At 37.1% G+C, this 13132-nt stretch overlaps 1 protein-coding gene across 3 annotated transcripts in view; it reads right to left on the reverse strand.

The window, feature by feature from the left end:
* Positions 1–357: 357 nt before the first annotated feature.
* Positions 358–13132, reverse strand: part of RALGPS2 (Ral GEF with PH domain and SH3 binding motif 2) — a 156497-nt gene continuing 143722 nt past the window's right edge. For 2 of the 3 annotated variants that reach the window (XM_064594263.1, XM_064594265.1), the window contains 3 exons: positions 10987–11092; positions 8747–8838; positions 358–5951 (listed from right to left, as the gene is read on the reverse strand). In XM_064594263.1, the coding sequence (XP_064450333.1) occupies positions 5922–5951; positions 8747–8838; positions 10987–11092 (228 nt within the window). In that variant the 3' untranslated portion in view covers positions 358–5921. Of the gene's footprint in view, positions 5952–6683; positions 6814–8746; positions 8839–10986; positions 11093–13132 lie in introns of those variants that run through there. The other variant, XM_064594264.1, reaches the window with a different exon arrangement.

Genomic DNA, 13132 nt, shown 5'->3' on the forward strand with positions numbered 1-13132 from the left:
TGTACTTCTTACAATTTAATGTCATGTCTTAGAATCTACGAAATACAGTACCTATTAGCAAAGAAGGCCTCTTTGGGGACTGCTCTTATCACACCATATACTTGGGAGTGGGGAGATGAAGTTGGAAATACTGGGCCCATGACCCCTATTCCTCCAGACCCCATCAGTCACCATGCCAGAGCACATCCTCGATACAGGACAGGGAAGAGGAACTGAAGTGTACCCAGAAAGAAGCTTCCTGTGCCAACAAAAACCTTGTCCACTAGTTTAGAATGAGAAAAAGATCAAGTTAGAGCACTTATTTAAAAGTTAATGTTAAAACGTAAATATGGCAACAAATCATCCCCACGCAATCTGTATTGTTAAGTAATTTATTTCAATAGAAATATTTCAGAAAACTGTACTTAAATTCATTTTAAGTTAGCTTATGCAAACACACTGAAGATCTCACACTCACATTTGCATATTACACAGAAATAATAAGTGAGAGAGGAACCAAGCTGCACATCACTCAGGGAGGTCATAGTGCAACTGAGTGCTTCATCATTAGAGTACCTCAAGTTAACTGGGATAAAGAAGAAGAAAAATGGCTTGTGTTTTCCTGCATATTATCATCATTGGATATTTACCCCCACAGATGTTTATCTCCTTTAGATTACCTTGTGAACGAGTTCCCATCCCCTCCCCACACATACACACTTCAGTGGGCTGTAAAACAGTAAATTTGTCAGTGATTAAGATATAGAAGCTCTTTGAGAGTCTGGTGACATAATAAATCAGCTACTGTGTCAGACCTGGTAAGTCAATAGTTATTGGACTATATTTGTGAATAGTCCTAATAGGTGATGTTATCTTTAGGGGAAACTGAATACTTGTTACCTGGTATCTAAAAAGCACAGGTAATACTTATGAAATTTTCAGCTGGTCTATTAAAAAAAAAAGTTCAATCCTTTCAAAGCACTCTATGCATTCCATTCCTTTAATTCCATCACCATTTTGCAGGCCAAATGACTAGAAGGAATATTTAAATTCTGCTAATAACCCTCAAGGATCAGTCAACCCTTCATTTGGCTTTAAAGACTAAGTCTACTTCCCTATTCTGGAACATACTGGCCCTTAAAAAATGTGAAAATAGCATCTTGACTCAGTTGAACAGTAGTTTCAGATCTTGCAAGGGTCTCAGAGAAGCAAAATGTTTCCAAGTTTTGTTTTGACTAAGAAAGCTAGTGTAGTCTCTTAGCTTCCCTCAAAATTTATATATTGGAGTTGTTTTCACTTTCCTTCCATAATATTTCCAAGGAAACAGTATCTGGTAGGTTAAGTGACTGCCTGTTTGTTCTGAGTCTTAAATATAAGAATGAACCAATCTAAAATCTCATTTTTGGTCAAGTCTCATTACAAGATTTCAGCAGCTTTAATAAGACCCCAACAAATCTTTCTGGCTGTAATGTATTCTTTTAGGGATTTTCTGAAAGGCCTTATAATTAAATCGATGCTCAAAACATCATCATCAACAACACAACATAAAAACAAACTCAGCTGGATGGACGCTCTTCAAAACTGTTTTTAAAAATGCTCATCTAAAGGTTGATTTGGGTGGGTTTATTTTTAATCTCCTACCCCGGCAGGAGAGGAGCAGGGAGGGAGCTTGTCTGAAAAGACTCATGACCTGGGAGGGCTGTAACAATGACCTGGAGGCTATCTGTAGACTCTGTGCTCTCTTACACTTGCTGGGACAAAGAGTAAGAAAGAGTAAGCTGGTGGAGAGAAGGATAGCACACACTCCTGACATAAGAGGAGTAAGAGGGCAAATGATTATCATCATACTCAATGCCCTAAAATTGGTCTTCAAATTGTTAAGGCACTGACCAAATTTTCCCCACACTACAACTTGAGATACTGGTGTAGTGAAATTCCTTTCAATAACTGTAAGAGTTTGCATGCACAGATCTTTCATCAGAATCCTCTAAATGGGAAAAAAAAAATAGTCACTTTAGTTACAAGCCATTTTTAGGGGAGCAGGACCAAAAAGGACTTACTTAGATCATTTTGAAAAGGTTGACTTCACGTGAAAATAATGCTCATCAATGTGATTAAGTAACAGTGTATCTCAAAGCTTAGAAAAAAACAGAATACCACTCTAGCTGTAAAATCATACATTTACTATGTTTGAAAAAAGTAGTACAAAAGGGGAGAGAAAATGAAAGCAAGCCCTAGAAGGTCACTGAAAAGACCAGGCAAACCTCACCACGTGCTCTGTACTGTCTGCTTGTGCAACAGCAGCACCATGGTTCCACTGGGGCCCCGGGCGAGCTCATCTTCGCTTTCAAAAAGGGATCCAAGGATTTCAAAAGCCTCTGAAGCAGAGGATTTCTTTTATTAAAGATTATCTCTTGGAAGCAACACTGCTCCTCCTTGTTGGCACAAGAAGGTAATATGGTGGTTTAAAGACTGGGTGGAAAGGAATGTGCCTCAGAAAACAAGAAAGAAATCAGCAGTGGATATATTCTTTTAAAAAGTTAATGGATGAAGTCTACTATTATTATGGATTTCCAATGAATGCCTTATAGTTTTGCTTTCAGTTGGAACGGTGTATAGCTAGCTTACGGGTTTAAGCTCAGAAGACTTCCGAGCGCACGTGGCCAGGTATATTCTAGTAATCCCAGGGCCCCCAGGTTCAGCTAATCCGTGGAGTACGTACACCACAGACTGCGACCCCTTGCCCCTCTGTAAGCACCGTGCTCCTTGGGCTCTTCTGGAAGGCATTTCTAGACGGGCAATAAAGCCACTTGCAAAAACCTGGGAGCGATGAATCCCCTAACTCTTGACATTGCCATTTTCTACAAAGGAAAACAAGTTGTCCTTGAAGCACATGCCCAGGGAGGAAAAAAAAAAAATCAAATCATTTGGATCCCTTTTTGTAATGTTTATACAAATAATATTTACATAGTGAAGAAAACGCTACAGAAAGGTGTGTTTGATCAGTTCTCTTTCAATTCTTATAGTCTGGAGATTACAGTAAAAACAGTATCTTTGAAAAAAATAAAGCAAAGGCCAAACACAGAGGGGGCATGAAACCAAAACTAGTGCTCTGAAGGTTATTATTATGCAGTTCTTTTTATAGGTGTATTTTTAAAACTGATGTTACTTCTGTATGAAAAATAAGCATCCAGGTTCAAATAAACTGAAATAAATGAGATGTGTCTCAAACCGTATTTTGGCTAGTATTACATACTACTACACCAGGCCGTATAAATGCCCATATTTATGCTTCTCACAAACTAGCTTAAATTTAAATTATAATGGCATTGCTAATGAGTTGTTCTTGGCTAGGAGAGAAACAAATGAGCTTAATATTGATAGAAATTTCAAGCTTTTGAGTCACTAATTTACTAATTTATTAAGCATAAGCTTAATAAGAGGAAAAAATTTCATCTTCCTACTAATAAACTACCTAAATATTTAATATATTTTGGTGACCTATTTTCTTTGCTTGAATTATTACATCATTTGGTGAATTATAGATCAAATAATTCACCTATGCAATTTCAATTCACTTCTCTCACTGGTTTCCATTTGTTTCAAATGCTAAAATCATCTTCAAAAGCAACGTCTAATCTTTTGAATAGACAGATTTGAAGAGAGAACAATGTCTACTTCTACTGTACAGTTGTGTTAAGAGTTTCACTCAGTCAGAGGCCACAGTTCTACATAGGGACTATTCACCAAATTTGAACACTATTCTTTCCCTGTACACGTATCCCGTAATGTTAGAGCTGAAGTATCAAACACATCTTCCAGTTCAGCTCTCTCTTTGGCAAAACTGTGACGTCAGGCTCTGACTTCCAGTTGCGAATCTCCTCAAATATGGTACAATGTATCTACTTTAGCTTATTTATGACAAACAGTAATAAAAAATCCACAGGGTTCTCATCCACAGAATTTTTTAAAAAGCATATACACTGTTAAAAACACTTATTTCTGAAGAGAAATACACAAATTAAGGAATTTTAGAAGATGTAAAACAAAAGAAAGATGTGCAAGGTCTATATAGTAATACTGCTGGCGACGCAGGTGGTGTCTATGTACCCAACGTGGGTTAAGCTTGGGAGATCATTAATTGAAAAATCACTCAGCACAGGCAGCATTTTGCCCTCTCCAGCCCATGTCACTTTCCACAAAACCAGAAATAATGGTATTTCTAACTGTGCTATATGAGAAAAATACCTGAACTCTTAACATCCTTTCCAAAAGCTCTTCTATTTTCCTTTGGATAGACTTTTAGCTAATGATTCTGTGAGCAATATTTTCTATTTAAGTTTCAAGGCTTCAAGATGATTAAAAAAAAAGTATGAAATTCTCTAAGAATGCAAATGTAAGAAATTTTATGTGAGGCCCGAAGTATTACAAGTTTATTGGAAGAGATCAGTCAAAAAGAGTTTCTTCCTCTGGGCCGCTGCTAAAATATAGGATGCCCCATGAGTTTCTAACATCTAACACACAGCCTTTGTTCAAGTGCCATTTTTTGTTAAAACTCTAAGGCAGCTCACCTTTAAACCTTTTTTTTTTTTCTTCTTCTTCTTGCAATTCAACATTTATTCTGGAAATTAAACGCACTGTTGCATGGAAGAGCTCTCCCAAAACAGCTTGGTCTACCACTGACAGAATATGGTTTCATGGCCAGGACCTACAGTATGTTTTCAGAAAAGTGTTTTGTAATAAAGGAAGGTTACATAAGAAGGGAAGTTTTGATACTTAAGATTCCCAGAATCTCAATCTTTCACCCTTTTCCCTTTTAAAATTATTTTCTGTGACTTATAATAAAATACATACACACATACATATGCGGAAGCTCTTTTAAACAAATGTAATCCTGACTCTCATACTTAACAAAAATAACGAAAATGAGTAATAAAAAAAATAACTGGCATTGTGTACATGAAACACTGTAAGAGAAAATATCCTGATGAAGTATCAGTATATCATCTTGACGACAAAAGTCACCAGAGACTGGTAGAAGGGATAATTCAATTCACTTGAAAAAAAATGTAATTACTGTAAAATCTCAGAAAAGTTTAGGTTGGGATTACGGTTCTTTCCTAAGCAGATCTGTGGGTCCAACAATGAATTCATATAGAAGGCTAAATTTTAAACCCAGTTAAAAACAACCATGCTTTCTGGAGCCCACTTGAAAAGAGTGTCTGGAATAGGAGCGCTCAGCCTTCATGCCTCCTGCAAGAAATGATGCTCCCCACCCAGAACTCAATTTCCGAAGTCTAGTGTTTAAGAAAAATCTCCCCTCATTCGAAACAACCCCCGCCCCCAATCCCAAACGAACCCCAACAACTCACATTATGAACATGTCTAATCCCGAAACTCTTTTGCCGTGGGAGAGCCGGGGAGGCTGCAGATGACCGGGAGCGGAGAAGCCCCCCGGGGCAGGCGGGGCATCTTCACACCTCCTTTCTACACCAGCCCCTCACATAACTCCTAAGAAAGATGTTTTCCTTTTTAAGTGGGTCTAAAGAAAGGAGCTTCCCCCTCCAAAATTAGTACAAAGGTAAAAGAAACGCAAATGGGCTACGATCTATTCCAAGCACAGCACCGCCAGACGATGCACAAACACTATTTGGTGCTTCATGTTGGTTTTCCTTTCGTTCGTTTAAGGCAGTGGTTTCCGCAGGTCAGTTCAGAGAAAAGCAGCGCGGTCCATGGCAGTTTGTGTAGTGACTCCAATGTGTTCTCTGGGAATATCTCACTTCATTCCCTGAAATTAGTGCTGTTTTTGGTTCAGAACTCCAAAGGCTTGAGACGCAGCCTCTGGGCTCCTCCTGGCCCAGAACTGGCTCACAGCTGGCGCTCGCGTCACCTCCTCACTCTCACTTAGGGGTGATAGTTCACCTCGTTTCTTTCTTGGGCTTCTACTCAAAAGTCATCAAGTTTGTAGGAACCTTAAAAATAAAAGCAGTACAAAACTGATAGTATTTAAAAGCTGCTTTTCAAAGTACTATTTCTTATCTTCCTTCATCATTTTAAGCCCAGATACTTTTTAAAGAAGTAATTTGACAGAAGGTACTGCAATCATTTATGAATAATGAATAAAATATGCTAGAACATTTTTGAGAAAATCACAGTTAATACTCTCTTTCCAGAAAACTGAAATTGGAATGGGAGAAAGGGCGGAGACGGTATCTTTCTTGTCCAACACAGGGTGCTCAGCAGATGTCCGCTGAGTGAGCAAATGAACAAGAAAAGAAGTGTGGCTCTAGTTAGGGTGACACTCTGACAAACATACTTATCGTCTATTTTCTCAGTCTCTGTTTTACCAGGAATTCCTACATGCACATTTTTAAATCCAGCATGGATAATTTTATAATGAACATTACTAAGAATTTCTTTGTGAAATCATCATGAAAGTAAGTATGAAACAATAAAACTCATCGTTAGATAAATTCTGATCTGACACTTGGTGACTGAAAAATCAACAGGTTATATAATAGTTTGAGGCTTATAGACTGGTTCGAGTTTAATTTGATTCCTTACAGAAATCAACAATAAGACATGAAGTCCACATTGTAGTGAGGAGAAATTCCACAAGAATTCTTTGAAATATAAGTATACTTTGTTTTTGAAAATCAGCTGATGAGTCCTCTAGACAAGGACTAAAGAGGGTTTCACCATGTTAAAAAAAAACTCTTAACCCTTACTGTTTTCTGAAGTTGTGCTGGGAGAGATATTCTCACTTCAGTGGTCATTTCTCTGTCCTTTAAAACAGCTTAACAGCTATCACTTTAGTAATCTTTTTCTGAAAACCTAGAATATTCAAGAAAAAGGGGAGGGGGAGTCTCTTACATGTGTCACCTTCTGAATGAAAAGATCTTTAATAATACAATCATAATTGAATCATAAATCAAATACAATACAAATGCTCAAGTGCTTAAAGTATAAATTCTCAGGTCTGGTTATAAGAAACCCATGTTTAAATAAAGTATAAGTTCATTTCCTCCTAAGTTCCTTGAATATGATTTAAGGTATTATACTTGAGTGAATCAGAGGCTTCTACCAAAAATTTTCACATTTCACAGCTTCTATTTATATATTTGCTACTACTCTGATTCTCCCAGTACAGAAAGAAACAAACAAATAAAACCCACTTATACACATTTGGTTGACTTGTTCACCTTTATGTTGGTATGTATACACTGTCTAGATTAATCTTGAAATCTGAGATTAAAATAAAAAAAGACAATACTTTAAGCACACTTAAAGAATGTAAGTTGAGTTGCACATAAGCTTAGTCTATTCACTCTGTCCCAGGCCCTAACTTGACAAAGGCAAGAAAGTAGTCTGTTCTATGGCGTTTCATGCCCTTAGTGGAGGGTGCTAAAAATGATACCAAATACTGCTATCAGTCTTTCATATATATATTTGAAATAAAAATTCTAAGAGAACAAAGCCTATTCTTTTTTTTTTTTTTTTAAAGATTTTATTTATTTATTCATTAGAGACAGAGAGAGAGAGAGGCAGAGGGAGAAGCAGGCTCCCAAGGAGCAGGGAGCCCGATGCGGGACTCGATCCCAGGACCCTGAGATCATGACCCGAGCCGAAGGCAGACGCTCAACCATCTGAGCCACCCAGGCGCCCAACAAAGCCTATTCTAACAATATTTAAAAAGAATGGACCTAAAGATAAAGACATTTGCTTGTTTGACCCTGTGTAGGTCATTTAGCATTTCTGAAACTAGTTTCTTCCTTTATCAAAAAGGGGTAAAACTCTGGTCCTGACAGCACAGGGTGAAAAATACTTTTAATAAGTGATATAAACTTATATGGTGTATTGTATTATTCACAATTAGCTACGGATAACACTTAACTGTACACTTCTGAATTTTAGTACCTGAAATCAATGGTCTTCAAATATATTCAACTAAAAACTGGCCTACAAAAAGTCTACACATATTTCCATAACTGCAGTTATGTTTATTTTACGTCTGTTCTACCAATCCGTGGCTCAACTTTAGATCTGCCACAGGGTTTGGGGAAAACAACACCATGGCTTCATTTCTCCTCTGCAGCTGAAAGCCTTTGAATTAGACCATCTTTGTTTCAGTGAAATAAAAACAAACAGATCCAAATGGCTCTGGGTTTTGCTGCAACCACAGGAACCTACTCAGGTTATTAACAGAATAACGATGAATCAGAATAATGTTTATTAAAGTGCCATCTAAGTTTTACGCCCCTGGAGCTCTATTTCTTTGCCTCTCACTATTTTCTACCGACATGGGCAACATTTGCCTCTTTTGAACACCTTAAGCTCCTTCCAGCTTCAGGACCTTTGAACTTGCTGTGCCCTCCAGCAGACCTTAATCTGCACATGGCTGTTCCTTCTTGTCACTCACGTCAATGTCTTTGGGGAGATCTCTGCTGCCCACTCTTATTTATTTAAAGTTGTGTCTACTCTCATCACTCTGTATCACATAATTCTATTTTGTTTTCCATATATATGTATGTATATATAGTTCTGTATATAGTTTTCAGCATTTGAAATTTTATTTGTTCATTATTTTATTGACTATCTCCTCACTAAAATGTGGACTTCATACTTGCCGACCGCTGTAAGAAAAAGAATAAAAACAGTATAATTTTCCTTCTTCATTCATAAAATTAGTCTGTTTACTTCCCTTGGAACTCTTTTAAATACAGTCCCAAGCGACGGACCATCCTGAGGACCGAGAGACACTGCTCACCTGCTGCTTGTTGCTTTGGCAAGCTGCGCTCAAATGCTTGAACCACAGCATCGCGTTCATTCTGTTGCCAGCTTGAAACTTGTATGAGTTTCCTAAAGTTATTAAAAACAAGGGGAAAATGATAAAATTTTAAGGACTCTGACATATAATAATTCAGTCATATATCAAAGAGCAAAATGAAACATGACTAGAATTCTGAGTTTCAGAATTCTCTGTCTCTAGCACCTGATTTTCTAATACAAATAAAAAGAAGAGTTCTCAATGCTATGCTCACATGGTATCATTTATTCAGAAAGTCACCGTTTTGCTGCTTATGAATTGGAAGAGAAGTATTCTTGTCTCCTTAAATATTCTTTAGAGGAAAGTATACCTAAATAAAAGAATCGTTTGGCTCCCCTAGATTTGTATGTGGGACTGAGTACAGAATATGTTAATATTAAGTTTTTACAGGCAAAATGCTTTAACACGTTTAACATTGAAACATTAGGTATGTAATATGATTAAGGATCAATATCAACCATGCTTTTAGGTGTTAGTTACGTTTGCTGAAATTATCACGGATTTCTGGGTCTACTGAGGGATTTCTGGGAAAATCTAAAGACTCACTGATTCCTCTTTTAGAAAATTAGAAACTCATCCGTGTTGTGTATATTTAGAACTTATGTTGACTAATTCAAGATTGACACATAATAGATAAATCTTATATGGTTGTATGTATTAAGGTGATAAACTGAAAAAACAAAGGATTCATGTACTGAAGGCTGCCCTAAGTTGAGCTTTATTCCCTTTTTTCATTGACCTAAGTTTTTATTTCCCAATTTGTATCGAATTCTACTCTCTCCTTTATAACTGCATTCAACGGCCCAAGAGTCTGACCTTTCTTTAGGCATGACAGAGCTTTCCTTTGAGACTGGAACACTCAGAGAACTTTTTTACTTTCAGAAGCAACAGTTTCGTCACCAATGTTTCATGTTAAATAATACTGTTTTACTTGCTGAACTCAGATGTGGACATTAGAGCAATCTGAATTGAAGGCGTATCTACAATTAAGCTGGCCATAGCTGCCATTTGTCTACTTTCTCCTCCCCCTCCAAAAGACCATTTGTACAAATGTTACAAAAACCTTGGTTACTTGGAAAGAGTCCCATCAAGCTACACTAGGGAAACTGAAAGAAAATAAAATGTTAACTAAGCCCAGTGAAAATGATCTCCTTAAAATGTAATTTTATGAATAATGCCTTTGGGATTTGGGGTTGGGACAGGGACTCCTAATTCAGAATGCTGAGCAGGGAGTTCTTACTCTGTAAGTCAATCTAGTTCATCTCAAAATGAGACATTTTCCTACTATTATTTTTTTTCCGTATCCAATATATTTGCTTAAGTTTTCACTTAAAATGCTGTAATATCCTAAAAGCGGAATATCTGTTGCTATAAAATACATTCTGAATAGAGGTGAAAATGTAACTGTACAGTCAATAAACAGAATTTCGGTGGTGAGTTGCTGCAGTGGCAGATTCTGGGCAGAGAGGAAAGAATTTCCCGTCTGGCTCCCTCTGAGGTGCTTATCAACATGCAGGAAGAGCAGCAATCACGTCAGGCTGCGTTCTGACGGCCACCTGCGGCCTCCGCTAGAGATGCACAGGGTCTGATTCTACACGCCCACCCTCCAACTTCTCTGATCCACTTAAAAAACTCCACTGGTCAAGAGTCAATCATTTCCTTCATAAGCCTCTCTCAATATTGTAAGCAAAGTATTCATTATGAATTATACTTATTTGGAAAGCGATAGGAGTTAAATAACATATTAACCTCATTAAAAATAATGGACTAAAAATCATTTAGAGGAAAACCTCTGCCACATTCAGAACTTAAGCATAACAATTTATTTGAGGGTATAGACGAAGGGGTACTACATATATAGCAGATGTCTGAGGCTTTAAAGTAACTGATTCTCCAGTGCCCTCCTTCCTTCCCTCTCTGCCTGGTTCTTAGCTCCTTAAGGATTACCTGGGCTTTTAATTTCAAGCTTATGCCCATGCAGCAAAGAAAATATGCTTATAACAGATATTGATACCAGAAATATTGATATCATTACTCTACATTATGAGAGAGAATTATTTCCCAAGAGACAAAACTACAAAAACATGTTCCTGGTCAAGTATTCTAGTTAAACTATGTTTGGACCAACTGAACGTTATGTCCTCGCAATAGCTTAAACCCTAGATATGCTAATGATTCACCTTTCTCAGAGTCAGTCAGCAAGAAGAGATCTGGGTGTTCTGGGTCATCAGCCATCATCACCATCCATCCTACCACAGATACGTTCTTATTTGATGTTGATTTGAACTGAGAGATAAAAAGATCATTAATGGAAACACAAAATTTATGGCTCATCCTAAGCAAAAATTAAGGATAAGCATATTTTCAGTTTCTCCCGTGAGAGATAATATTTGTGACTTCATGTTGGTTGAGTCTGCTCACAGCCTTTTACTTACTACTAAATTCTATTTAGGCATGCCCTCTTTAGACAGTCTCCTACTCTTCAGATCCTTCCTAGCTTCAACTCTTCATCAAAACCTGTCCAAAGTCTTGATTCCCAAAAAAGCATGATCTGTCGTTGGATCTGATAAATTCATCTCTGTGGGTTTTTTCTGTTCCTTACTACACTCCCCCGAACCCCTCCCTTATTAGGAAACACACCTACATTTTAATAGAGGTGTTATCTTTTTTTACCCAGCTTTACTGAGATATAATTAACATATAACACAGCGTAAGTGAAGTATACAATGTAATAGGGGTATTACCTGAAACCTGATGATTTACTAAACCAGCAGTGCTATTTTTTTTTTTTTTTTTAATTAGGCTCCATGCCCAGCATGGAGCCCAACACGGGGCTTGAACTCATGACCCTGAGATCATGAGTGAGCTGAGATCAAGAGCTGGATGCTCAACCGACTGAGTCACCCTGGTGACCCAGACAATTCTTAATAATATATTCTTACTTGTATTTCTCAAAAAAAGGTATTCTTAGTATGCTTGTTACTTTTCTATTCTTTTTTTTTAAGTTAAACTTGAAATAAATGTAATGAAAAAAAGGGCTGTTAGAAAAGAACAGAAAATTAGGTTAATTTCATTCGTGACCATAAATGGAAAAATGTTAAATAAAATACTGGTGTATAAAAAAGCTGATAGGGGTGTCTGGGTAGTGCAGTTGGTCGAGTGTCTGACTCTTGGTTTCTGCTCAGGTCGTGATCTCATGGTCGTGAGACAGAGCCCCACGTTGGGCTCCACGCTCAGCATGGAGTCTGCCCGAGATTCTCTCTCTCCCTCTGCCCCTCCTGCTCATGCTCTCTCTTGCTCTCTAAAATAAATAAATCTTAAAAAAAAAAAGTTGATATGAGATGACCAATCTGGATTTATCCGAGGAATGTGAGGTTGGTTTAATGTTAGAAATCAACCAATGCAACTAAGTTGGGTTTATTTCAAGAAAGCAAGATTAGTTCAATCAAGTTCAAAAATTATTTTTTTAACTTCAGAAAAATTATTAAACTAAATCACCATATTAACAGATTAAGAAAGAAAAAAATACATTCAACTCAGTTTACCCAACAAGCTTTTGCTGAAATATAATGTATATTTGTGACAGACTAGGAATAGAAGGGAACTTCCTAATTCAATAAAGAGTAACCACCAAGCAAACAAACAAAACCTACACAAAAACCAAACCAAAATAACGCAGGAAAGATGACAAAAAAAAAAAAGACAGCCCAAAATCAAAACCCTACCACACACACTCAAGGGTAAAATGCTAAAAACATTTCAAAATCAGTATCAAGACAAGGATGCCTATCATTGCTACTTCCATTCAACACAGAATTTGAAGAGACAGTCTTCAAGACAGCTTAATAGGGTAACAAAAAGGAAATAAAAGGTATAAGAGTAAGGAAGAGTAAGGAAGAAATAAAACTGCCATTACTCATGGACAAAGAAAATCCACTCACATCTACCAAATTAGTAAGAATGATGAGCAAAGACACTTGGAAAAGATCAGTATGAAAATCAACTGTAATTCTATACACAAGAACTATAAAAGTCATTTATAAGAGGGGTATCTAGCGATACATGCGACAAAAAATATACGGAAGTAGAACCCATAAAAGGCATCCAAGACATAAAACAATGAAGAAATGCCATGAGATGAAGAAGAAGGTTTGATTTGTAAAGATGTCAATTCTCTCTAAATTGATTTACATAGATTCAGTGTCATTTCAACAAAAATTTCAGTAGGATTTTACGGAACTTGAGAAGCTGATTCTAAAATTTATATACAAGAGCAAAGGAGCAGAAACAGGCAATACACTCCTGGGAAGAGTTAGTCAGGACCTG

The sequence above is a fragment of the Mirounga angustirostris genome, unplaced genomic scaffold (assembly GCF_029215605.1).
Source record: "Mirounga angustirostris isolate CCGP_5_RB_7025 unplaced genomic scaffold, mMirAng1.0.hap1 SCAF_6, whole genome shotgun sequence".
NCBI classification, from domain to species: domain Eukaryota; kingdom Metazoa; phylum Chordata; class Mammalia; order Carnivora; family Phocidae; genus Mirounga; species Mirounga angustirostris.